The sequence below is a fragment of the Capricornis sumatraensis genome, chromosome 13 (genome assembly GCF_032405125.1).
Source record: "Capricornis sumatraensis isolate serow.1 chromosome 13, serow.2, whole genome shotgun sequence".
NCBI classification, from domain to species: domain Eukaryota; kingdom Metazoa; phylum Chordata; class Mammalia; order Artiodactyla; family Bovidae; genus Capricornis; species Capricornis sumatraensis.
Window position 1 is genome coordinate 81,938,337 of NC_091081.1, and position 27,898 is coordinate 81,966,234.

At 45.9% G+C, this 27,898-nt stretch overlaps 1 protein-coding gene across 1 annotated transcript in view; it reads left to right on the forward strand.

The window, feature by feature from the left end:
* TULP4 (TUB like protein 4) overlaps positions 1-27,898 on the forward strand; it is a 142,276-nt gene that overhangs the window by 53,655 nt on the left and 60,723 nt on the right. The window contains exon 2 of the mRNA XM_068985081.1: positions 21,389-21,517. Coding sequence (XP_068841182.1) covers positions 21,389-21,517 — 129 coding nt within the window. The remainder of the gene's footprint in view (positions 1-21,388; positions 21,518-27,898) is intronic.

The following is a 27,898-nucleotide window of genomic DNA, read 5'->3' on the forward strand; positions in this document are numbered from 1 at the left end:
GTATCTCAAATGGTTTAGCCAGAGTAAATACAAATAATGACATATTTTCTGTTCTCTATTATAGCAGATTGCCAAATTCAATTCATACAGTATAGGACTTAGTAATTTCTGTGCTTAACTAGCAAATAAATAGCCTTGAAATTTTGTTTAAATAGAAGATTGGTAATAAAATTGGTCTCATTGTATAAGATTGTTAGAAAAAAATAATACACTTCTTTTCTGATGAATCAAACAAAGCCCTCATCAAAGATATAGTTTTTCTGCACAGGAATAATTATGTTATTTTTTGGGAAAAAACACTCACCTAGAAAATAATTTTTTAAGTTAAAAAAATAGCTTCCTTAAGTTATCAAAGTAAACTCTGTGAATTATGGTCAAAAGTAAAGTAACTCTGTAAATTATGGTCAGTTAGTATCACAATTGAAATCTTACTAAGAACTGCAAAGCACAGGCTAGACTAGACTGGATCACAGTTTTCCTGAGTTGGTGACAGCAAGAGTGGCAGTTGCCATGGTGATTGCCAGTATTTACTGGGGAGTGAAAGTGAAAGTTGCTCAGTCATGACCTTTGTGACCCCATAGACTCTACAGTCCATGGAATTCTCCAGGCCAGAATACTGGAGTGGGGTAGCCTTTCCCTTCTCCAGGGGATCTTCCTGACCAAGGGATCGAACCCAAGTCTCCTGCATTGCAGGCGGATTCTCTACCAGCTGAGCCACCAGGGAAGCCCAAGAATACTGGAGTGGGTAGCCCATCCCTTCGCCAGCGGATCATTCTGTCCCAGGGATCGAACCGGGGTCTCCTGCACTGCAGGTAGGTTCTTTACCAGCTGAGCTATGAGGCGAGCAGAGGTCTGTTGTCACCCTGTCTGGCATTCAGCAATTCTGATTCGGATCTTAGGTTTGAAGGGGAAGGTCCCAGCTCAAGATGATACAGTTTGCTGATCTGTGTTTCACGGAGATGCATGAAACCGAAATAAACAGTTTCCTAGTTTTGCCAGCTCTGATAGGTTTTGCTGAAAGTATCTTAGTTTCAGAGTATTTAATTTTCTCACTAAACCCCTCAACTAAAATCAATAAAAGGCATCTTTTCCCTGAGATAAAAGTGAGACAGCATTTTCCCCCCTGAACTTTCTTATCATTTACATAAAAATAAATGTTTTGATTGAGATCAAGAGAAATGGATGTGGAGATTTTATTGTACAAATTATTTCTTAGGTTTTAATTAATATGATTAATCACAAAATGCTGTAAGGGCTGTAATAACTCTGTGGTTTGCCTCTCTCCTTGGAGTTGGCAAACAACGCTTTTGACTGAGTTTCTGTTGATAAGTGTGGATCTGGCCAGAAGATGGCCAGAGCCCAGTGGTACCCCTCCACCTCAAGGGTGGAAAGCTCCTTTGATTCAAGGTTACAGTGTCTGTTAGAGAGTATAGCCCAGTTCAGGTTGTTGAACAAAAATTCATGTGCATGTGCATAAATAACCAGGCTAGGTAGTTTTATTTGGTTTTAATGGTGTTGAAACATGTTTAAAACGTAAGTCGTTCATGTGTATAGTAAGAAATAAAGAAATACATTACGTAAAATACCATCTCCGGTATCTGGGGAAGCAACTGTTGATAACAGTTTGGTATTCTTGTGTGCTTTTTTGTGCACATAAGAATGGGCAAAAAGGCACATAACATGTACATAAGGGACTTCCCTGGTGGGCCAGTGGCTAAGACTCTGCACTCCCAATGCAGGGGGCCCAGGTTCAGTCTCTGGTCAGGGAACTAGATCCCACATGCTGCAACCAAGAGTTCACATGCCACAACTAAAGATTCCACCTCTTGCAACGAAAATCGAAAATCCTGCATGCTGCAAGTAAGATCTGATGTTGCGAAATAAATTAATAGGTAATTTTAAACGTGTGCATGATGTCCACAGCTTTTCATAAAACAGTTAAATCCTGGTACACCTGACCAAAAACTCGCTTTTTTCTTTACATAACTTTTCTTCTGTATGACAACTTCTTTGTCAGTACATTTTTTCAAAAACAAAAAGAGAGAAAAAGATTGTTATTCAGATGAATGGATGGCCTATTATTTATTTAATTATTCAGCCATGTATTGGTGGATGTTCGTTTTTTTCTCCTTATTAATGTGTTAGCATCTCCAGCTTAAAAAAGTCTGATTCCATGTGTCACTTACTGCAGTAAGGACTGTTGTTCTCCTGGCAGCAACTGTCTACAAACGTAGTTGTACTGTTGACTTCTTCCTAAAGGTAACTTTATCATAAAGTGTTCAACCTCATCTGAACAGAAGGTTGACCCTTTCTGTTAGACCTACCAATCTTTATACTTCATTTCATCAACTGCATTCTGTAACTGGATGTGTCTCTAGAGACCATCTACAGGGTGTTTAGGAGACAGTTCCTCAGATAAGGAGAAGTCATTGCTATGTTCAACAGATGGAAAGTCAGATGGCAGCAGGGAAGGAGCAAATAGGAGATCTGAGAAGATGGCAGCTTGCGTACCAAGTAACTGAAAAGTCAGATGATAGAGAAGAGAAAAAAATGCCGTTAATGGAATAGTTCTGTGGAAACTAAAAACTCAAGAGTGAAGAGTTTCACTCAGTTAGCACGTTTATTTTGTATGGGTACTATGTTTATTAAAAAATAGGAATAAAAAGGAAACCCTTGAAATAATAAAAAACAACATGGACACAACTTTCATATCATAAGGATTTCTTTCTTTAAATAGTATAGTGTCTGTGTATGTATTTATGTCTGGGGGCAGGTAGGAGATGAGCATTGGTATTTATTTCCTTTTGTAAAATTTAAAATGAAAACCATAAGGAGATACTTTATTATGAAGTGGAATATGAATATATCTTGAAAAATTGAATACCAAATATGGCCATTGTATACAGCAAGGTATTCTTTTATTAAGAATAAGCTTTTCTTCTCTGTTTCCTTTTAGTAATTGCATGTTTAAAGTGCATTATGCCCACAGGACAGGGTCACAGAGGAGTTGTGACGAAAGGCAAATAATCATTAGTGATAGTTTAGAATCAGTTGTACCTTATGAGGGTTTGCTCAGGAAATTTAAACATAAAAAGCAAATTTGGTGAGTATGTGAAAAAATATTCTTCTCTTAGCAACTGCATGTTTCCCCTAAGATAAAATTTTAAAAAGATCAGAAATACTGAATGGCAAATAGAAGGGGGAAAAAGTAGAAGCACCAATAGTTTTTATTTTCTCGGGCTCCAGAATTACTATAGATGGAGACTGCAGCCATGAAACTAAAAGACACTTGCTGCTTGGAAAAAAAGCTATGATGAACCTAGACAGTGTATTAAAAAGCGGAGAAATTACTTTGCTAACAAAAGTCCATGTAGTCAAAGCTATGGTTTTCCTAGTAGTCATGTATGGATGTGAGAGTTGGACCATAAAGAAAGCTGAGTGCCGAAGAATTGATGCTTTCGAATTGTGGTGTTGGAGAAGACTCTTGAGAGTCCCTTGGAGTGCAAGGAGATCCAACCAGTCCATCCTAAAGAATATCAGTCCTGAATAGTCATTGGAAGGACTGATGCTGAAGCTGTAGCTCCAATGCTTTGGCCACCTGATGCAAAGAGCTGACTCATTGGAAAAGACCTTGATGCTGGAAAAGATTGAAGGCAGTAGGAGAAGGGGATGACAGAGGATGAGGTGGTTGGATGGCATCACCAACTCAGTGGACATGAGTTTGAGGAAACTCCGTGAGATGGTGAAGGACAGGGAAGTCTGGTGTGCTGCATCCATGGGGTCACAAAGAGACATGACTGAGCGAGTGAACAGCAACAATTGAATGGCTTCCAAATGTATTTTCATACCTGGTGTAAAAGACATGGGATTATTGGATTAATGAGGACGAGTTAGGAGTGGGAATGGACTGCTTTGATTCGTGTGGTCTGCTTGCTTTCCAGTGGGTACCAGGCTGTCTGTGAGGACTGCAGTTTTATCCTGCCTTTGCCAGCGTAGGATGTCATGTTTCACAGTGACCTTTTGTTGTTATGCTTGTCAGTGGTGCTTGTGAATAGACACTCATGTTATCTGTAGTGCTTAGGCGTGCTTTCCTGTGTGCTGTAGGGAAGCACCACAAGATGAAGCCTTTTCTGCTTTGCCCACTGTGTGTTCCTGGAGCCTCAGAGAAGTGCCTGGAATGTGGTGGGCACTCAGTGATATATGCTGAAAGAAATGACACAGTACGCTTAAGTGTAGCTCATAGAAATAGAATGGTGAGTCACATAACAGGAGGTTCAGAGGCAAGTGGCTGCAGCTGTTGTTCTGAAAGCCTGAGGCAGTGTCTCTGCCCTTCTCTTGGCCTTTTCCTCATGGTCACAAGATGACTGCTGCAGCTCACTCCACAGTAGTAGAGTTTAGGGTGAGAGAAAGCATGGTAAGGTGGTTTCCGCTGCTTTCTGCTCACATCTCATTGGCCAGTGCTCAGTTATGTCCGGCTCTTTTGCAATGTAAAAGTCTCAGGACATAAGAGCTTGACAGGCTGCTCTGTCCACGGGATTTTTCAGGCAAGAATACTGGAGTGGGTTGCCATTTCCTCCTCGAGGGGATCTTCTGACCCAACGATCGAAGCCGTGACTCCGGTGTCTCCTGAATTGCAGGCAGATTCTTTACCGCTGAGCGATGTTCTGTGGCCAGTCCTGACTCCAGGGAGAGGGAGCCTTGGAGATGAGCAGAGGCAGACAGGGAAGAGGCCTGTTGGGATTGGATAATGGGTGAGCCCTCCACCCTCCTACACGGCCACCATGTCTCTCTGTCTACAGTTGTATTTCAGGACCCACTAGGAAAACTGAGAATTTCCTGTTAAATTTTATTTAACATTTTCTATGCCTCTTGAGAAATCTGTATGCAGGTCAGGAAGCAACAGTTAGAACTGGATATGGAACAACAGACTGGTTCCAAGTGGGAAAAGGAGTACGTCAAGGCTGTATATTGTCACCCCGCTTATTTAACTTCTCTGCAGAGTACATCATGAGAAACGCTGGACTGGAAGAAACACAAGCTGGAATCAAGATTGCCAGGAGAAATATCGATAACCTCAGAGATGCAGATGACACCACCCTTATGGCAGAAAGTGAAGAGGAGCTAAAAAGCCTCTTGATGAAAGTGAAAGAGGAGAGTGAAAAAGTTGGCTTAAAGCTCAACATTCAGAAAACAAAGATCATGGCATCTGGTCCCATCCCTTCATGGGAAATAGATGGGGAAACAGTGGAAACAGTGGCAGACTTTATTTTTTTGGGCTCCAAAATCACTGCAGATGGTGACTGCAGCCATGAAATTAAAAGACGCTTACTCCTTGGAAGGAAAGTTATGACCAACCTAGATAGCATATTGAAAAGCAGAGACATTACTTTGCCGACTAAGGTCCGTCTAGTCAAGGCTATGGTTTTTCTTGTGGTCATGTATGGATGTGAGAGTTGGACTGTGAAGAAAGCTGAGCGCCGAAGAATCGATGCTTTTGAACTGTGGTGTTGGAGAAGACTCTTGAGAGTCCCTTGGACTGCTAGGAGATCCAACCAGTCCATTCTGAAGGAGATCAACTCTGGGATTTCTTTGGATGAAGCTCCAGTACTTTGGCCACCTCATGCGAAGAGTTGACTCATTGGAAAAGACTCTGATGCTGGGAGGGATCGGGGGCAGGAGGAGAAGGGGACGACCGAGGATGAGATGGCTTGATGGCATCACTGACTCGATGGACGTGAGTCTGAGTGAACTCCAGGAGATGGTGATGGACAGGGAGGCCTGGAGTGCTGCGATTCATGGGGTCGCAAAGAGTCGGACACGACTGAGCAACTGAACTTAACTGAATTGAACTGAATTCTTTATTGTATGTGATAGACATATTTTTCCTAGTTTGTTTTGGTCTTTTAAATTTACTAATTTCACAATTTCAGTTAGCATTAGTTACATCTTTTTTTGGTTGCAAGTTGTATAAAATCTGATTTTAACTTTGCCCAAAATACAGAACTTATTGCCTCTCATGACTGAAATGCCCTGGGTTGGTCTGGCTTGGGCATATTTCATCCACACATCAAGTGGCGTCTTCAGCTGTGCTTTTTCCACATGTCGATTGTGTTTGCTCGTCAGATTTTTCATGGGGGTGGTTCTGATAGCCCCCAGCTTTTATGACCTCAGCAGCTCCTAGCGCCCAGTGAAAGGTGGACCCTCTCCCCCAGGAGCTGTCAGCCAGCAGCCGCGGGGAAGTCCTGGCGGGTGGCATGAGTCCTGGTTGCCCCGGCCAGCTGGCAGGGAGGCTCAGTGACAGGCAGTCCTGGCACAAGCACGCAGGGCAGACGGGGCGTCCCCAGACTCAGAGAAACGGGGGTGTCCACTCGGACCTGATGGACATGCGCGGGGGTTTTCACGTCAGATTGACTGTTCTTTGACTTTCTCCTGTTGCCTCAAAGGTTGGAAAGTTGTCTGTCTACAGTGATGTGACGCCTGCACAGTTCTGCTCTACACTGGATGGCAGAGTGACGTGGGTGAGGGGTACACTGCTGGCTCTGGGCTCAGATGCCCGTATCTCACAGCGCGGCCCGGCCTCCAGCAGCTCCGAGGCCTTGAGCAAGTCTTCCTCGGCCTCCGCCCTCTCATCCCAGGATGGAGGAGACTGGATAGTCAGAGTCCTTCCTAGTGAAGTAACCCTCAAGAGTCCAGTGGGGACGTGCGTGTAACACTGTCAGCAGAAGGCCAGGCAAACAGCCGGCCCTGGTGAAGCAGGCCGCCCTTACCACCGCCTCCCCTCCAGCCCCGCCGTCACCCCCAGCCCGCTGCTGTCTTCCCTGTCGCCTTGCCCTCATGCTCACTTTGACACTTGTTATGTTCTTGGCAAAAAATTATCCTTATTTTTAGGCAGTTGAGTCAGATGATTAAGAAACATTGACAGAAAGCTTAACTCTGCATGCCTTCTTTGAAACAGGTTCAGGTTTACAAATCAGGTAGCTACTGTGATAATTAGTTTTGCTTTCTTTACATCAGATTCAGTGCTTTAAAAAGGTAGCATGAAAGAGGTAATGTATACAAAAGGCATTCACTGTTCTGAAATGGATCCTTTGAAAATATGCTAAAGGGAACAAATGAATGCATCTTTTCTCATTTTATGTAATCTTTTATATTCAGATTTATAGAAATAATCTATTTATTTTGGAAAAAAATATACAGCAGGAGGTATATAAAAACCTTCTGTAATCCCACGTCCTGAAGGTACCTTGTGGTATCTCCTCGCAGACTGCTTTTTCAACACACATACACGTACCTTGTGATACAACTCAAGATGTTTCACTTCAATAGTCTAAGTGGGAGAGGTTTGTTTTCTGACTTGTTTTAACTTCCCTGCAAGAAATGTCCATGCCACTGTCCTAAGCCCTCACTTCCAGAATCCTGGAGTAAGCGGCTGAGCTGCCTTCTCTCTGACCCGTGGTAGGACAGCTGGAGTGGGCAGGCTTCAGCTGCTTTATCTTTACAGGACATCAACCAGGGGTTGAGAGAGTGGGCCGTGCTGGGATTAGCTGATGTAATTATGAAAAGAGACTGTGTTGGCTCTGCAAGAGGGATTTTCAACAATACGATGAACTTCAGGTGTTAGCTGACAGCCACGTGGAGAGCAACTGGAGGGAAGTTTAGCCGTGGTCCTGAGAGCATGGATGCTGTCCTGGGACGGCCTTAGAGAAACGTCTGCCTGCAGGGTGGGCACTGCCTCTGAGAGTAATGAGACCGGAGCCAGAGGTGCCTCCCAGAGCCTGGATGGGATCCCTGTGCTGGCATCCCAACTTGTCCAGGATCATGCAGAACTGTCCGTCTCCTTCACTTCAAGTTAGGTGTTTCCATTCATTGGCTTTGGCCAATGAATTATGTACAAAGCCTCGAACAGCACTGCCTGGTTTTCCCCAGCCCTGCTCTCTCCACTGCCATGGATGCTGGCACTGACACTGGAATCCCCACCAGCCCATCAGCCCCCAGCTCTCCCCCTCTGGTCTGAGGCGTAACCAGGAGACAAGCCCATGGGCTTTGGGACATTCTTTGTGACTGCATTAAGACGTAGACCCCCTTGGCTGATGCGTGGCCTCGGCCCTTGTCCTCATCTGCAGAACCAGCTCACGCAGGGCCCAGGTGGAGCTGTAATACTGCTTCTGTTAGGTTGGCAGTCCTGTCCTTCTCGTTTATGGAGACTAGGTTTATTTTGTTGTATGAAATACACTGATGACTTCCTGCTTTTTCATATATCATGAAATTTTGAATGTTTTGAGTCAGAAAGACACTAGGCGTTGATGAGGGCAGATGGAAACCCAGAAAACTGTCCAGGTTAGCTTCACACTGGCCTGACTCTCGGCTCCAGCAGGCTAGTGGGTCAAGGAGGAGTAAGCGTCTCCTGTACCCATCTTCCGTTCTCAGCTGGGTCTCCTAACAAGAGAGAGACAAACAAGTGTAAAGCCCGCACATTTGTTTAATGTAAGTGTTACATGAGATGAGAGCCATCGTGAGGAAATGAGCCATGAAGCCGTGCTTAATCCTGGGTGTCTGGTGCTGGCTTGATGAGAGGGGGGTGGTGGGAACATGATAGGACAGAAGGGCCATGGCTCAGCGCAGGGAACTGGGGTGAGCTAGCAAGGCCTGGTCCATCCAGCCCTCTCACGTCCCTCCATCCCTCGGGTTCAGGGAGGCCACCTCCGACATGAGGATATGAGGGGCTGCTTTGGGGGAGAAGGATGAGGGCGGGTCAGAGTCCTTTGTGTTCCTGCTGTTTCTCAAGTTCCTTCCTTGTAAACTCTCCAGCATGCAGCGTGTGCCATGCATTTGGGGGATGTGTCCTGACTCTCATCTGGGTCATGACCACGCGGGTGTACCAAGTGCCCCAACCCACAGCCGAGGTCCCACCTCCCTTACTGGGCCCGCGGGCCAACCCTGGGGCACCTGCAGTCTCTGGCTGCTCTGATCTGTGAAGCCAGCCCGTCACCCCTGGTAAATGCCATGTGGGGGAAGGGCTTCACCACTTCTCCATGCCAGGCTTACGGCAGGCAGGCTCCTGTCTTGAATGTAGCTCACCACCTGGTGTGACCGCCCAGGCCTGGAGCTGGTGAAGTTCCCTCATGGCTCAGTGGAAAAGAATCCACCAGCCAGTGCAGTAGTTGTGGGTTCAGTCCCTGGGTTGGGAAGATCCCCTGGAGAAGGAAATGGCAACCCATACCAGTATTCTTGCCTGGAAGATCCCATGGACAGAGGAGCCTGGTGGGCTGCAGTCCATGTGGTCACAGAGAGTGGGACACGGCTGAGCGACTGACGCACTGACATAGACACATACATACGTGGTTAGTATCCATATATGTTTTATACACACATGGAAGCCATGTGCTGTCAGATCTGTCTGGATCAGCCCTGTACTTTTCTGGCTGGTGAAGACCCATTCTGACCGTAGGAAAAACATCAGTCCTGCCATTTTCTTGTTTGTGCTTGTACTGCATAATTAGTTTTATCTTCACCTTTGTTTTCCTTGGAAGTGTCCTTTCAAAGCCGGTCATCCTCTCTGTGAGGCTGGTTTAGTTAAGCTGAGCACACGTTGAACCCGGCCCTGGGTGTGTAGGGCCCCGTACAGCTCCTACTCCCCGCTGGGGCCCGACCTGTCGTAGCTCAACTGGGTAACCATTCCCAGTCTGGGAAAGGGGACCCCACTGTAGTTGATATATTAAATATTATCAATAAAATTTTTGTTTGCCATCTCCCCGTATCCCGCGGATTGCCTCGGGCACACCCGGGGCACCTGCAGCTGGGCTGCTGGGTCAGTGGGAGGTGGTTGTGGGGTTTGCCTGCTGAGCCCTGAGCCAGTCCTGAGACTCCACGGGGGTCAGCGAGGCCTCTGCCATGTGGTCAGGACCACAGCCCTCTTTGCCTCGTGCTGGCATGTTTTCCTTCCAAGGTGGCCTGTGTGCTCTTCTTCACTAGAGTCTTTGGTCGATGGTTTCTGTCCTCTTGAAAAATGACCTCATGTTCAAAATGGTCAGGAGTCAGCCATGTGACTGCAGTCTCCCCGGGGCTGTTGATCAGGCTTCCACCGGACAACAGGAATTTTCAGCCCTGTAAATGTGAAGACCCAGACTTCTCTTGACTTTGTGTAAAGTTTAACTGCAAATGGCCGCCCTTTTCCAATTCAGTCCCTTGCTCTTACCAAAAATTTTACAAAGTCAATCTTACCTTTCCTATTTCTGCTGGAGAAATAAGTTCTGAACACACGCAGAGGCTCTCCCTCCCTGTTGCCTTCTCCCTTGTGTGTGTGTGTGTGTGTGTGTGTCTGCGTGTGTGTGTTTTCCTGCTGCTCAGGCCTCTCGCGAGTGCCCTTCCTGAAGCGCCTGGTAGGAGGTGCACCTGGAGCTGAAGCATCTTTCAGTCCCTGGGTGCCATCACTGCCCTGCCTTCAGGGCCCAGGGAGCTCCCAGACCGGTTTTGTGAGACTCTGCTGAGGAGTTGCCAAAAGCCCAACCCAGAATTTCTGATCACCTGGTCTTCCGCAGCCCGAGAATTTGCATTTTCCCACAAATTCCCAGGTGGTTCTGTGCTGCTGAACCTGGGGCAGGACTTTGTGAGCCACTGACCAAGTTTCTCATCTTGCAAACTTACAGAGCATCTCTGGTTTGGTGCCCTCAAAGCAGAGTCTGAGATGGGGTCTGAGTCGTTGCCCCATGGGGGTTGGAACAGTTTACTGAAGGAGGGGCTCTTAGGGGAGAGGGAGTAGGCGGCGTGGGTTGAGCGGGGCCAGACTTGATGAGGGATCCAGCTCGACTCCTGCAGTCAGAGACACAGGGTGAAGGGCGCAGTCGCCTCCAGGGCTGTGTGCTTTCTCCCTGCTGAGAGCTGGGCAGAGAGCGAACCTCAGACGCACCCATTTGGGGTGGGCTTTGGGAGACTGCCTAGCCAAGCCAATGGGAGGGAGTGAGGAGGTGTGGGACACATGGTTCAGGCTGGGGCAGGCGGGGCCCTCGGGGCTGGAACAGTGGCCAGAGGCTGGGTTTTTCCTGCTCACGAGAACATGGGTGGAATATGACGCCCAGGCCACTCTCTGGGCTGAGGATTCCTCACCAGCATTAGAAACCGATATGCTTCTTAATAGCAGCCGCTAACGTGGATGCTGCTTGTGGGGCTTGCCCAGGCCCTGGCCCCAGACTTGAGCATGCATTGTCTCTAAGAGGAAGGCAGGCAGTTCAGAGATAAAGACAGGCTTTGGGGTCTGACCGACCAGGGTCATTGCTGGCTCTGTCTCCACTTGCTGAGAGACTCGAGGGAAACTGATGAGCACCTCTGAACCGAGTTTCCTCACCTTTGCAGTGGGGATGGTCCTCATCACCCCATAGGGGGTTTGCGTGAGGATTAAGGGAGGTGACACATGTGAAGAACTCAGGAGATGATGGCAAGTCTAGAACCGAACGGTGGTGACTCTTCTCTCCAGTTGCTCTTGCAGCAGTCCTTTTGGTCACGTGCTAACACCTCTGTTTACAGATTGAGCAAACCAAGGCTCAGCAGGTCATGCGGCTCACCAGGGGCTGGCAAGGCATGTGCCCTGTTTTTGGTTAGCAGCACTCATGATGGAATGGAGTTGACTCTTGTCTTTACAGGTTAGTAAAACAGTGGCTGAATTCTTTGACCATTCACGTTGCCTTTGGTAATTCCCTTCACAAAGAATGTTATGTTTGCATCTGCCAACAGGCTCTAGAGATGTGTAGAATAATGGATCTTCAGCAAGATGGAAAAAAGTTGAACTTTAGTAATGGAAACATAGAACTAAATGCAAGTACAGAGTTACTAACTAGGAATTTAGGTTTGAAAAGAACTGAAAGTACATTTCAGGGATTTCAGGCTGTTGACTGAGATCTAGTGGTAAGTTATACTGCAGAGGCACGTATGCCCAGAAATGAAACACTGAGAAGTATTTTGAAGGGGAAATCTCAAGTGCCAAATATATTGGGGAATCTATAATTATAATTTTTTGTTTGCAGCTGGCAAAAAGCCCACCCCAATTTTCACTCTAAAAAGGGAGTATTGGGCAGAAATCTCTTGCCTTTTGAAAGAATTCTAGATAATTAGTGTTTTTGCAGGGAATGCTAACAGTGCCCTGGCCCTGGGGGTTTGGAGACACCTGAAAATGCCTTTCCTGCAGAGACCTGTGCTAACAAAGCCTCCGCATAGAGCATTCCTAGTACCTCACCGAGCCGGTGGCTGGACAGTTACTTGCCTGCCCCCTAGTCCTGAGAGCTTCTCCAGTGTGTGAGCCAAGTGCCAGACTTGGCTGCCTTTCTAGCTCCAGCGTGGTGTCTGGCGCAGGGCAAATGCTCAATAAATATATGAAGTGCCTCAGGTTCCTCCACTGTGTCCTATGCATTTTAATTGGGGTGTAAACCCAATGTCATTTGCCTATTAATGCTGCAGTCTGCCACCTCAGTATCTCTTGTAAATAATTGCATTGTTGAAAATGACTTAAATCCTCTTGGTAGTGGTTTTGTATGCAGTTATTAACGCAGAATTTCTATTCTAGCCTTTCAAAGTGTGAAAGTCATACTTCAGTTTGAGAAGAAGCTCAGCAGGACTTTCCCCCCTCCTAAGCTATCTTTATTTTGTGTATTTCTGTGCATTGTGTAACTTAAAGAGTGATGGGGTTTCATTTCCTAACATGGAATCATTGATGGGACAAAATGGTATTCTTGGCTGTGTGCTGAAGTAAGCAAGCAGCAACTAAGGTCTTGGTAAGGCCTCTCAGTTGAGAAGAGAACAGCTGCAGGTAATTTTGGTTCACCTGTTGTTCAGCCAGGTTCAGGTTGACCTGTTGTTCAGACAGAGCTCAGTGAATGTGTGCTCACACTTCTCATCCTTTGCGCACGTTCTGGATCTTCGTGTGAAGTGTCTCCCACAACCCAAGAATTAAACGGAAGATATCAGACAATGGCGAGTGCCAGAGCCGGAGCTGTGCTGGGCCCTTCCATTTGAAGGTGCTCCAGGGACCCCTGTGTGGTGGAGCCTTGGGCTGAGGGTGTGGGTGAGGCCTTAGCAGCGATCAGCAGGTAGTGAGTGCTCCAGACCTAGAGACTCCTCACACAGTCCGAAGCTCGCCTGAGCCTGGGCTCCTCACTTAGCTCACTTAGAGTGCTGTCTTCTAACTTGTACTGCACATTGGAGTCACCCTAGTGGTGGAGCTTGCACCTCCTCACTGTTCTTATTTTCTTTCTTTTTTTTCCAATGGATGTGACTTCTTTATAATTCTCAGTGACCATCTGGTTTTGTATAAGTGTTTCAATCTGTACCACAATGTGGTTAAAATTAATCTCTCAAAAGCAGTGTGGTATTCAGGATGATTTTTAGGAGCCTGAGTCTTCATGCTGGCTCAGAGAGAAGTCATGGGAAGGCCTTGGATAAAACTTGGATGTATGTTGTTGAACGAGAATGTTCCCTGACTTACTGAGAAAGTTGTGAAGGTTCCCAGGGATGCTCTGAGGCCAAGTTAAATAGAATTCTTTTGTGCTGCCTTGAACTTCAAAAGCACAAACATCGCCCAAAACTCGGTTCTGAGTTGACCTCCCACAGATGATTCATTTCTTCCATATGGTGTTATCTTCATAATAACCATGTCTCAGAAAAAGTTGAAATGCAACCAAATGTACAGTGAGATGCATCCAAGGATTTTCTAACGAGAGTATTTAAAATTCTGGTTTCCTTCCCTTTAACTGCGAAGTCAGAGAAAGTTCAGTTAATTTTAATGCGACTGTGGTTTTCAGTATAAAACTGTACTGTTTTCCTTTCTATTTTCTCACAGACATCCATTCTTCACTTAATTTTTGTGATATAAATAATTTTGAAACGATAGCTATAGTCAATGCTATCTGCTAACTGATTAAAAGAAAAAAAATGAGGCAGGGGAGAGGGATAATTTAAGAATTTGAGATTAACACATACACACTACTATATATAAAATGGTAACCAACAAGGACCTACTGTATAGCACAGGGAACCGTACTCGATATCTTATAATGATCTATAAAGGAAAGAATCTGAAAAAGTGTGTATGTATATAATTGAATCACTTTGTTGTACACCTGAAACTAATGCAACATTGTAAGTGAAAGTGAAAGTCGCTCAGTTGTGTCTGACTCTTTTAGACCCCATGGACTATGTAGTCTGTGAAATTCTCCAGGCCAGAATACTGGAGTGGGTAGCCGTTCCCTTCTCCAGGGGATCTTCCCAACCCAGTGATCGAACCCAGATCTCCTGTACTGCAGGCAGATTCTTTACCAGCTAAGCCACAAGGGAAGCCCCCAAATACTGGAGTGGGTAGACTGTCCCTTCTCCAGCAGATCTTCCCGACCCAGGAATCAAACCCGGGTCTCAGGCGTTGCAGGTGGATTTTTTACCAACTGAGCTATCAGGGAAGCCCAACATTGTAAATCAACTATATTTCAATAAAAAACCAAAACTAAACACCAGTCTGTAATTCCATCCCTGAGTGTGCTACTTTTCTACTTGGAATCCATTCAGACAACAATCAGGCAGTACCCTCGGCCTGGGACTGTGCCCGGCCCTGAGATACTGAAGGTGGCGGTTCAGTGTGGGGTGGCCGAGCAGGAGGTGGGGAGCAGGTGCAGGGTAATTTGGGCAGGAAAAGCTCCCCGTGGGAGGCCAGCTCCTCTGTGGCTCTCGTATGACTCTGGTCCTCTCGTGCGTTCTGTGTCTCGAGGCTGATCGGCCGGCAGCGGCTGGCTTGTGCCCTCGTGCGGCTGTCTGCTGAGAAAGTCGGTAAACTCACCCCTGTGGTGGGTCTCTCATCTAACTGGAAACTGAGTCAGTTCCTGGAGCCCTCAGGAGCCCTCTGGTGGGACAGACCTTCGGGAGGACCCTGAGGGACTCTGATGAAGATGAGTCAGTGGTGTGCTCGGGGGAGGACTCCTGTCACTTTCCTGAGCAAGTCCTGGCTGGTTAACATGAGCTCTTTACCAAAGAGCTGCTCTTCCCAGGCACCCGGGTCTTGTTATGTGGGGACAGACAGCAGAAGTGGTCCATGAGTTTGTGGTTCAGTTTAAATACAAAATAGAGGAATAGGAAATTATTTGAAGGCAAGGTAATAATGTGTGCAGAGATTATGACAGGAAATGGAGTTAGTTATTGGGAAGTGATGTGAGAAACTTGCTGTTAGAAAGAGGGTGAATGCACATTTATTTGGATTAAGGTGTCATGCAGGTCTGTTCACCAGGGAACGGGAGATACGAATCTCAAGGAATATGCGCCAAATAGTTAAGACGGCGTTTCAAGAAATGTTCATTTTCTATTTATATACTTCTGTAACATTTGAGTTTTACTTAGTGTGTGTTTCCGTGATTAGAAAAAAGATTAAAAAGGAAAAATACATAAAAGTTTTGACCAAAATGTTGATATTTTAACTTATGGCTGGTGGTCAGGTAATACCCAGGTCCTGATGGGCAGCTCAGGTCTCATGGAGACTTGCTGGACCATGGTTAAGTGTTTTGTCTGTTTCAGGCCAAGAGCTGTTTCTCAGAAGGAGAGTCATTGTCTATGGCAGATGGCAGGGCTGTGCTCTAAACCCCGAGGCCTGCACCGAGATTCTTCTACCAAAGGCTCCAGACAGCACCCCTTTCTGACACTGATGCTTTGGGTACCACTGAATCTGCTGTATCACGTGACCTGGGCCACAGAGCAGATCACACGGTGGCCTGATCTGTGAGGAGCTCTCTCTTCTTCTGGACCCCACTCAAAATCATCAGCCTTTTGGGTCACTAGGTAAACAGGCCAGATTGTCACACTCAAATTAGGGACATGTAGCCTCCAAAATCCAAAGGGGCACAGTGAACTTGACACATGAAATTAACTGTCACTATACATGGAGACTCGGTTTTTATGTAACTCTTGAACTAATTACTTAGAATGCAACATCGCTCATGTTTTAAAAATCATAAGCAAGCACTTAGGAAGAAACTTGTATTTTGTGTCAGATTCTGAATCAAGTTATGATAACATATTCGCTCAGCTGCACCCCCTCCCATCAACTACGCACCCTCTTACCAGGTGGTATGTCATGATCCATGTGCTAGATGTTTCTCTTGGGGGGTAAATATATCAGTATTTAAGTTTTGTAGGATGTTGCACTTAGGAGTAGGTATGCCGTATTTGTTTAGTACTTGTCCAAATAGAATTCAGGGTGTCAAAGTATTAGAGCTGGAGGGATCTTCAGAAATGGTCTAGGCTGAATTCCTTTTTCAGACACAGTGAAGCTGCAGGGTGTTAGAGAGCAGACTGCCACTTGGGCTTTCTGTGGTCAGTGAGAAGCTTCCTGGTTCCGGCTGTGGCCTGCTCCCCGGAGCTGAGAGGCCTGCTGTCGGCTGGGGTCAGCATCAGCCTGTCAGGGGGTGAGCTGAGGTTCTGTCTTCAGTTGTTAGCCTAGCCGTGTGCCCGGAGCAGTGCTGTTTCCTGACCGAATGCTCGGTGTGCTGGGCTGAGAGATAGGGATTTTAAAGAGCAAGATGCTGAGAATCTGGCCGTCTTAGCTGCTCTGAGAGCTGGAGAGGAACATCTTGAAAATTAATCTACTAGGTTACATGTATTATAAATCACTAAAATACACACCTGGTTGACAAAGAGTACTAATAATATATAATATATAAAACCTTAATTCAAATAGCCAAGTTAACTACTTTAATAATTGAATTTCCCTTCAGCGAATTTAGTGGCAGTTTATCACTTGGTAGACGCTTAAGAGCTTAAATCAGCCTTTTTTTTTTTTTTGAGGCCATAACATCACTGATGCTAAGGCCGCATTTAACCTTGATCTGTCATCTTGGAGTTGGATGGATGGTAATATGGAGGTCCCCTAGTTGTAGTCCCGCTGCCCCATCCGCTTAGATGAGTTGCTCCCAGGTACCCTTGGCAGTTGGCTGCCCCGCCTCTTGTTTCCAGCGTTCCAGGTTCCTTTTGAAGACAGCCCCTTCCACGGATAGGCAGCACTCCTGCTCCTTGTTAGAAAGTTCTCTTTCACGTACTTCTCATGGGCTTCTCATCATTCGTGCTTATGTCTCCTGATTCTGCCCCAAGATTGTTTTTCTAGTTTTCTCAACGGTAAAACACTTCTTTATTTTCTATTGATGATTATTTTTGGCTGTGCTGGGTCTGTGTTGCCGCATGGGATTCCCCTGGCTGTGGCGAGCAGGGCCTGCTCTGTGTGTGAGAGGTGCAAGTGTCTTACTGCAGCGGCTTCTCTTGTTGCAGAGCATGGGCTGTAGGGCACTAGGGCCTCAGGAGCTGCGGCAGATGGGCTTAGTTGCTCCACGGCATGTGGGATCTTCCCAACCCAGGGATCGAACCCATGTCTCCTGCATGGATTGGCAGGCGGATTCTTCACCACTGAGCCAGCAGGGAAGCCCTTCTGAACAATTTTTTGCAGCTCATTTTGGATGGTCAAAAATTCTAGACTAGATATTTCAGCATTCTAATTAAAAAAAACCATTTGAGTATTCTTCACGAATACAATCGTTTCCCTGGTATGAATCAATATCCCCCCCAAAATAGGCTCCTAAAATGATTATGCCTGACTTTCACTTTGTAATTAGGAAGATACAAAGAACCAGGGATGAGTGTGCCTGGTTCCGAGCCCTTCTCTGCCTCCCGCCAGTTGGGTGCTGTGGGCAAGGGAACTTCTCTGAACCTGTTTCCTTTTCTATAAAATGAAGATGGGAATGCCTGCTCTAGGTACCAGGCTGTTTTGAGAATCAGATGCTTTTGTAGTCTATCTATGTTCTTCCAGATATAGGAGGTTAACTTCCTTGTTTTAGAATGGAACATTTGAATCATCAGTTCAGTCACTCAGTCATGTCTAGCTCTTTGTGGCCCCATGGACTGCAGCACGCCAGGCTTTCCTGTCCATCACCAACTCCTGGAGCTTGCTCAAACTCATGTCCATCGAGTTAGTGATGCCATCCAACCATCTCATCCTCTGTCATCCCCTTCTCCTCCTGCCTTCAATCTTTCCCAGCATCAGAGTCTTATTTTCTAATGAGTCAGTTCTTTGCATCAGGTGGCCAAAGTATTAGAGCTTCAGTATCAGTCTTTCCAGTGAATATTCAGGACTGACTTCCTTTAGGATTGACTGGCTTGATCTCCTTGCTATCCAAGGGACTCTCAAGAGTCTTCTCTAGCACGACAATTCAAAAGCATCAGTTTTTCTACCAACACCATTTGAAGGGTTCCTGTCTCAAAAGATGAACATCCTTGAGGTGGATTAGCTGACACTAGGGCTTTGTTCTGTCTAAAAATAGTGCCAGAAATAGGAGGTGAAGTGACTTACTGAGGGCATTACAGTACAGCCCAAAGAGCCCTTCCACAGACCTGCATTGCATTTTTACTGGGAATTCCTCCGTAAGTATTTATTGATAAGAATAACTATAAAACAATAGAAATCTTATTTTGGAGAGGGTGACAGGCTGACATTTTGGGGGAATAATCAAAGACCTAAGTCAAAACTTGACTTATATTCTGTTCAGTAGAATGCACGCTTCACCTAACATTCTTAATGCTGGAGCTCTTTTGTGCCCAAAGCAAAGAGGAGCCCCATCTTCCTCTAAGAGGGAAGGAAGGCTCTGCCTTGGAACGCCTGGGCAGCTACTCAGCGCCCTCCTGTGTGATCTGGGCGACTGAGAACCCAGCTGGCCCCACTCGCTTGGCAATTCCTCAGCACTCTGGTATGTCCTGACTCTGCCAGGCAGACTGGAGGGATTGGGAGAACAGGAAATAAGCTGCCGGGAGATAAGACGGGCGGCTTGGAATCACAGACGAAAGAGGAAATGAGAAAACTAACCCAGGGAAACAACACTGCCTTTGAAAACTTTATTTTTAAACCCAGAGTCACTGGAAAGATTTCTCTTAATTTAGGGGAGCAACCCACCTATATTCCATTACACCGGTTACACTCCCAGCAAAGTAGTGTGTGAATGGGGGCTGCATTCTGTTAACTGCTGAGTATCAACTCATCAGGAATTACGAAAAGATGAAGTCGAGTCTATAAACTTTTTGTTTGTCCAACACCCACTAGTGTTACCACAAGACCAAGACATTTTTAATGTTAGAAATAACTGTAAAAATTTTTTTTGCCTCTGCTCTTTTGTGTCCATGTCATGCTGTGACTATGCAGGCTGTTCTGAAGGAGAGGTTTTACTGATGATGATAACTAAATATGCAACCATATGTGGCAGTGCATGTTAAAGGAAAAAGGCGAAAGTATAGAAAATGGGACTCGCCTCTGTTTTCTGAATGATGATGCCTTGTCATCAAAATACTATTCTGTAAGGAAGACTGTAGTAGATAGTTCACCGTACTAGTAATGTTCACCGTATTTAATGTAAATAGTTTAAAAGCGATCACATTCTTATTTGTCACACTGGGTCCTCCCGTCACTGTTCTGAAATGCACGAGTCGCTGTGGGCTTGGATGGTGAGCACTGCTCGGGCCAGGCACCACTGGGTCTGAAAGAAGTTTATGAAGTTGGCTGCTTGGAAATTCTAGATTTTATGACACATTTGGTATGTTTAAAGACACTTAAGAATTGGATCAGTAATTTAAATATAGAATTTAAAAAATTAGAATAAGTTAAAAGTGGAAGTCTTGGTCTCTCAGTAGGGTCTGACTCTTTGTGGTCCAGGGGACTGCTGTCCATGGGATTTCCCAGGCAAGACTACTGGAACAATTTGCCATTTCCTTCTCCCGGGGTTCTTCTCGACCCAGGGATCGAATTGCGGGCAGATTCTTTACTGCTGAGCCACCAGGGAAGCCCCTTTAGAAACTAGACTTTAAGATAATGGGTCTGGATTTGTTGCTCCTCACCATTGACCTCCTGTCTGTCATATGTTCCCAGCTCTGCATGTGGAGCAGGATGTGACGTCTGTTCAGTGAACTGAACTCCACACGGACCAGGATTTCTTAACTCCTACCCTCGCAACCTAACAGTTGGTAATAGGCAGTCAGTCAGTATTATTGGCTGTTGTTAAAATGCCTTTGGGAGTTGAAAATAACCTACTTGCAATAGTTTTCAGCCACCGTTCAAAGCTATAGCCGAATGAGACTCATAATTTACACGGGGCTGTTTGGCATGCTCGCGGCATTCCTGCGCATCAGTGTTCAGAGGCGAGGGTGCCTCCACCCATCCCTCAGGTGGCCAGGGCTCTGGGGCGGAGGGAGCCTGGATCCGTGGGCACAGGAGGTGGGGGGCAGTGAGGGCAGCACCTGCAGAGCGGCAACCAGAGTGAGGCAGGCGGTCCTGGCGGAGGGACAGGGTCAGATGGGCCAGCGGCAGGCAGTGGGCAGTGCCTACATCCGTGGAGAGCTTGCATCCACTTGGCATGGGGGCCACTGACCAGGTTAGATTGGCTGATGATGGCCAGGTCTCAGAAGATTGCAGCCTTTCCTCTCTTTATGCAGAGTTTTAAAAAAGAGCTGAATGAATGAAATCTCAGTCACCAGCACAGGCGGGTCAGGCCACACTCTGGAACCTGCCCCATAGTGACCCCAGGTGCTAGTTTTGTGTCTTCTTGCGACCACTTCATAGCCCCGTGTCCTTGCAGGTTTTACTGGGCTCTGTGAGGGCCGATGCCACCAACCACCCAGCAGGGTCCACCTGTAGCTGAGGAAGTGATAGTTGAGAAAGATGAAAATGATTTGTCCAGATTCAGAATTTATCAAATTTAAAAATTAAGTTTTTACATGCATCAGTTTTGAAGTTAATTATTTTTTCATCTTTCCTCTGTGATAAATCACAAGCAACTTATTTCTACTGTGTATTTTTTTCCAAATTGGCGTGTTTAGATGCTGAACTATCTGGAAATCAGGTAGTCTTGGAAAAGATATAGAAAGTTTCACTTTGGGGAAAAAATGAGGTTAAATAGGCCCCACCCTTTCTTCTTTCTATGCTAAATAAAGAGCCCCCGATTCAGATACACAATCAATTTTGAGAAAATTGCTTTCCCACCACACGGGACCATCAGAGGAGTGATCTGGTGCTGCGGGAGGCAGTGGGGGTACAGGCAGGCCCTGGCTTGCTCTCTGTTTTCATGGTGGTGGCCGTTTTTCGTGTTGGAGTTTATTATAGTTTGCTCAGATGCCTGCTGTTTGTCAAGAAGCCTTGACACGTGGGCCAGTCCCTGAGACACATCCATCCTTCCCTCTGCTGATCCGCCCCCCAGGCCTCTCCCCGCTCCTCCCATCCTCCTTGAGTCCTTTCTTTGACCGCACTTTCTTTTTAGTTCTGGGTCTGATAACTTCATGAACAGCTTCCATGCCCACGGGCTCCTTCTCTGCAGTAAATGTCTTCCTGGTCATCTTCCAGGTCGTGCTGGTGAGGTGGAACGAGCCATACCAGAAGCTGGCCACGTGCGATGCGGACGGCGGGATATTCGTGTGGATCCAGTACGAGGGCCGGTGGTCCGTGGAGCTGGTCAATGACCGAGGGGCCCAGGTGAGCAGCGGGAGGTGCCTCGGGGCTGGGCAGAGGAGGGCGAGTGAAGCCAGGGCCTGCTCCTCGAGCTTCCTCTGGAGGGGGAAGGATGGCGCCTCCGTATCTTCCAGCGTGCAGCTGTTGTGAGAATCTCCACGTTCCGAGCAGTTGAAATCTGCAAAGTCATTTTGCACCATCAGCGTTGTGCTTCCCTGTTGACTTGGACCCTCTGCAGTGCTCCTGGCGTGGGCGTATCTGCACCCCTGCGAAGGTTTTTCTCCACGTTGTCATCTTCCACGTGCTCTCGTGCAGGCACACCACCCGCCGTTCTCAGCACCTGCTTCTCAGGCCGAGTTTCAGCCCTCGCTCTGTCGGGTTCCAGTTAGGGGGGCCACCAGTGGTCGGCAGTCAGCCCCTCCTTTCCAGTGCCAGTTTGTCTCCACTCAGTGGGGAATCACTGCTCCCGGGACACCCGCCGAGCTGTGCTGTTTTAAACCCCTCGGTGGGTTCCAGTAGCTGATGGCGCCAACCTGGCTCTCTCTCCCCGGGGGCACGGCTGCACAGAGCTCCCGTCTCGGGTGCATAATGACTCGGGTCCCACCCGAGGATTTGCCAGGCCGGAGTCCTCGCGGGACCTTATTGATGAGGGGTTTCTTAGACTGTTTGACTCTGTAGGGATAGATAGTCTTCACAACTGCCTTTCTGTATGTTTACAAGGAAACGAATTCTTATTGTCTCTCCTCCCAGCTGTTGCTTAAATAAGCTCCGAGCTCACCAACTTTGAGAGATGCAGACTGGTGAAGTGACAGAAAATTGCAGGGAATGAACCTGTTATCAGCATTTACTGTTAGGCTGAGGAACTTTGTAGATACCATCACAGGAGGCAAACCTACCTCCCAGTAAAAACACAGTGTTCTATTTTTGTGAGTTTATTTATTTGTTAAGGTCAATGTACTAATTTTGACGGGCTCTAAAAAGGCCTTATCAGTTTCCTACATCCCCCTGTGAAAGAAAGAAGGAAGAGATGGCAACCACCCTATGCCTGCTCACACACCTGAAATAGATGTGGAGACCTCCACGCCCTGAGGAGTTCACGCCACCTGGAAGGTGGGCCTTGTGGCCACAAGTGTGGGCGCTGGAGTCAGCCTCTCAGTCGTGACTCCTTGTAGGAGACACTTCACTTCTGTACCTCAGTTTGCTCTTCTGTACACTTGGGACTGTATCTGCCTCCAGGGATAACTAGGAGGACTGTGCTCAGTTGCTCAGCCGTGTCCAACTGTTTGCGACCCCATGACTGTAGTCTCCTGCACTGCAGGTGGCTTCTTTACCAACTGAGCTACCAGGGAAGCCCAGAATGCTGGAGTGGGCAGCCTGTCCCTTCTCCAGGGGATCTTCCCAACCCAGGAATTGAGCCGGGGTCTCCTGCACTGCAGGCAGCTTCTCTACCAACTGAGCTACCAGGGAAGCCCAAGAGTACTGAAGTGGGCAGCCTGTCCCTTCTCCAGGGGATCTTCCCGACCCAGGAATCGAACCCAGGTCTCTTGCATTACAGGCGGCTTCTTTACCGCCTGAGCTACCAGGGACACCCTACTCGGAGGATTACGTAGGATTAAATACAGAAAATACTATGACACCATCTGGACATGGTGGTTGACCCCATGAGTTGTGATTGTGCCTGAAACACTGTGAGGTGCTGACACCCAAAGACCTCAACCCCAGGGCGTACCTGCCCTTAAACAGTCACCAGGAGGTCATCACCAGATACCAGCTTCAGGCCTTGAGGCAGCAACTGCATGGCTTTCTGTCCAGTGCAGATTTCCCTGAACTTGCCCATGAAGGTCTCTAGAGTGCTGTTGTTCTCCCGTCCATTGAAGTGTGAACTCTTTCCCTAGAGGGGCCCAGCGATCGGGTGAGGCCTGTCTTCAGACCTTGGCTGACATGAGGTCTTCCAAGCACTACTTGGAGAAGGGCAGCAAGGGGGACCTCGGGGTACCACTCGGTACTGGCCTTCCCTCAGTCTCCGCAGGAACCCTGCTGGGCAGATGTTACTCTGAGTTAACGGAGGAAAGGACTTGGGCCACGGAGGCCAAGTAACTCACCCAGGAAAGTTTTTGAACCCAGGGTTGACTCCAAACCTCTGTCTTGTTCCCAGACGATAAACTGTTTTCTCTTTAGCAGAAATGCATGTGTTCATGGTATGTCCATAGAGCTCGGGCTTCACCACCATCAGCCCCAGGGTGCTGCCGAACTGTGTCCTGGTGACGAGGAGTGAGGCTTCTGCCTTCCCTGGTGGTAGCTGTGTGGTCTCTGCCCCCACGTCGTCCCTCGGCTTTTCTTTTCATTGAGAGTTCGCTACAGAAAATTGTTTTAGAAATGAGAGAGGATGACTTCAGAGCTGGAGGTGAATGGGCTTCCGTGGACCAGAGAACATCTGGAAGCACCTAGAATCTCACAAAAGCCTGTACCCTTCAGGTTGATCCAAAGTAACCACTGTATCTTGTGATCTGATCCAGATTTTTATATAGTTTTGCTCTTGGGCCTTCTGATTCTGCAAACCTCAGAACCCACTGAGCAAGTATGGTTAAGCGCTTGCATTTTGGGGAGTTTCGGTTGCTTTTAATTCTGTTGCGGCCACGTCTTGTCTGAGAAGTGTCACGCTCCGATGACGATGACTCACTGATGGAGGGAGCGGAGGGGCTGTGTGCTGGCAGCAGTGTCTGGAGGGAGGAGGCGCGTCCTTGAAGTCTGCCCAGAGAGCCGTGAGACTCTGGAGAAGAAATGACAGGTGATCTTTGTTATATAGCGTGCCTTTCATTGTCACGAAGTAACCAAACATTTGGTAAAAGCCAAGTGAAGCTTTATCACTCCTTTTTTCAGGAAATGATTGTGAGTCCTTTATTTCAGAAATGAGTCTGGAGGCGTGCCTGCATTATGTTATAGTATTAGTCACAGGCCGGCTGTGCCAGGCACAGGTCTCGGGCCGACTGAGGAAAGGCTGCCTTGGGCAGGGGCCGTCAGGCTGCTCGCTCTCATCGGGGCAGGGATGCGGGCCACCTCTGCATCAGAAAGACTGACCAAGAAGGGCTTTCTGCTTGTTTCCATTATAGCACGGGAGACTCCTTTCCTCTGGTTTTGTTTTCCCAGTTTTGATATAGTCTTATCACTCTGTGCTGACCTAATTTAATACTCTCAATTAGTTTCTATAAACATCCTATATTACCAATTTTTTGTGATTGTAAGATTGCTGGTATCTCAGAGAAGCGACTTATCACTGGCTATACGTTTTAGCCTCTAGTAAGAAGCTGCTCCTTTTATACAAAGATAAATGAGTTAAACCGCATGTAAATAAGTAGCGTTATCATTGCAAAATGAAAGGACTTCTAAATTTTATTGCAGAATTAATGTGTTGTCTGTCAAAAATCTTTTTGGTCCTTAAGAAAAACTAAATAATTTAATTGGTTGGAACATAAGGACAGAGAAACCAAAATTCCGAGTTTTCCTAAGCAAACAGCATTTTTTCAGTAACTTCAGATGAGCGATCAAGAAGTCATCTCACACAGTTCTGCCATGGCCGTGATGGAAACATGCTGGTCACTGACAACCTATAGCCCCGTCTGGGAAAACAGCAAAAAGCTCATGTCCTATTTTGTGTTTGTTCATTTATTTTATTATTATCTGCAATGTGATAAATCCAGTAGTGCTACAAATTTTAAAGGAGGTGAACATTTCCAAGTATAAGCAACAGGGAAATTCATAGATACCAACTTCTTTTTAGGTTAGAAAAGATATAAAAGGTAATACAGACTGCTTCCCTGGTAGCTCAGATGGTAAAGAATCTGCCTGCAGTGCAGGAGACACGGGTTTGATCTCTGGGTCGGGAAGATCCCCTGGAGAAGGGAATGGCAACCCACTCCAGTCTTCTTGCCTGGAGAATCCCATGGACAGAGAAGCCTGGTAGCCTACAGTCCATGGGGTCACAAAGAGTCAGACACAATTGAGCGACTAACACACACACAAACTGAAAAAGTAAATTCTGGTGATAGAAACAGGATCAAAATACCACTAATTAGAATAAATGTAAATGTACCGACTTCACCAATCAAGATGATTCTTGACTGATTGCATTTCTAAAACATAGCCATGTGTTTATTAAGAGTCACACCTGAAACTTGACGTGTACAGGTTTAAAAGGATGAAAAAATATTGAGCATATATCCAGAAAAAAAAAGCTAGGGTAGCAAATATTACTTTCAGATAAGATAGACTTAAAGATAGAAAGTAATATTTAGTTTGTAGAGTGCTACCACATAATGATAAAAGGTGTAGTTTACAAAGATGATATTTTAAATATATATGTACTTATTAATAATAATATCAAAATACATGAAGGAAATTGATAGAACTGAAAGTAAAGATTGATAAATTCGTTGATATACTGAGAGGTTGCAACAACAAAAGGAATCAGCAAAGGTTTAGAGGATCTGAGCAACATAGTTAACAAGCTTGATCTAATGGACATTTGTAGTTTCTGAATTCACCAATTAGAGAACCAAGGATCATTTGAATGTTTACAAAAATTGATCATGTTCTAAGGTTTCACAGATTTTTTCTTTGAAGGGGCAGATAGTACATATTTTAAGCTTTGTGGACTAGGAATCACACTTTAGGATATTGTGTAAGTACTGTATAACAAGAAAGGAAACTAGAAAAGTTTCTGTTGATAAAATTAAAAGCTTGTTTATGGATGCTAAAATTTGAATTTTATATAATTTTGCATCTAACAAAATATTCTTCTCTTAATTTTTTTCCCTGACCCTTTAAAGGTATAGTTTTTGGACTGTTCAAAAATAGGTGGCATGGCAAATTTGGCCTGCTGGACATAGTTTGCCACCCTGGATTTTAGGATGTTAATAAAACAAAAACAGATTTTGATTGGTAGGTGTCATGATTACGGACCATAATTTCTGGATGGGTTAGAAGTTAATAACAAAAACATAAATTTAAGAAATTGCTGGGAATTCCTTGGTGGTCCAGTGGTTAGAACTCAGTGCTTTCACTGCCTGGGCCCAGGTTCAATCCCCCAAAATTTGTTCTTTGGAAACAAATCAATGAAACTGATAAATTGCTGGCAAGACATGAGTAAGAGAAGAAAGATAAAACCTAAAATAATTTCATGAATGAAAAGTTGAACATAACTATAGATAAGGCAAAGATTATAAGATAATCAAAGGTAAATAAAAGATGCGTAGGTAATTCAGTAAGGGGAAGAAAAGTCTTTTTTTAAGTTGAAGTATGATAGCATACAACATTATATTGATTTCAGATGTACAACATAATGATTCAGTATTTGTATCTATTGGGAAATGATCACCACAGTAAGTCTAGTTGACATACTAGGAATAGTCTTTTTGACAAATGGTGCAGAAAAACTGAATATCTGTACTGAAATTTTAAAAAGTAGAACCTTGATTCTTACCATATACCCTGGGCAGAAATTAACTTCTAAATGAAACATAGACATAAATGTAAAAGCATACACTTCTGGAATACCAGACCACTTTACCTATCTCCTGAGAAATCTGTATGCATATCAGGAAGCAACAATTAGAACCAAACTTCAGACAAATGACCAGTTTAGAATTGGGAAAGGAGTAAGATAAGGCTGTATATTGTCACCCTTAACTTCTGTGCAGAGTACATAATGCGAAATGCTGGGCTGGATGAATCTCAAACTGGAATCAAGATTGCCAGGAGAAGTATCAGCAGCCTCAGGTATGCAAATGATACCACCCTAATGACAGAGAGTGAAGAGAAACTAAAGAGCCTCTTGATGAGCATGAAAGAGGAGAGTGAAAAAGCTGGCTTAAAGCTCAACATTGAAAAAACTAAGATCTTGGAATCCAGTCCAATCACTTCATGGCAAATAAAAGGGGAATAAGTGGAAGCAGTGACATTTTATTTTCTTGGGCTCCAAAGTCACTGTGGACAGTGACTACAGCCATGAAATTACAATTCACTTTCTCCTTGGGAGGAAAGCTATGACAAACCTAGACAGCATATTAAAAAGCAGAGACATCCGTTTGCTGACAAAGGTCCGTATAGTCTAAGCTGTGGTTTTTCCAGTAGTCATGGACATGAGAGTTGGACCATAAAGAAGCCTGAGCACTGCAGAATGATGCTCGAACTGTGGTGCTGGAGAAGACTCTTAAGTGTCCCTTGGACAGCAAGGAGATCAAACCAGCCAATCCTAAAGGAAATAAACCCTGAACATTCATTGGAAGGACTGATGCTGAAGCTGTAGCTGAAGCTCCAGTACTTTGGCCACCTGATGTGAAGAGCTGACTCCTTTGAAAAGACTCTGATGCTGGGAAAGATGGAAGGCATAAGGAAAAGAGGATGGCA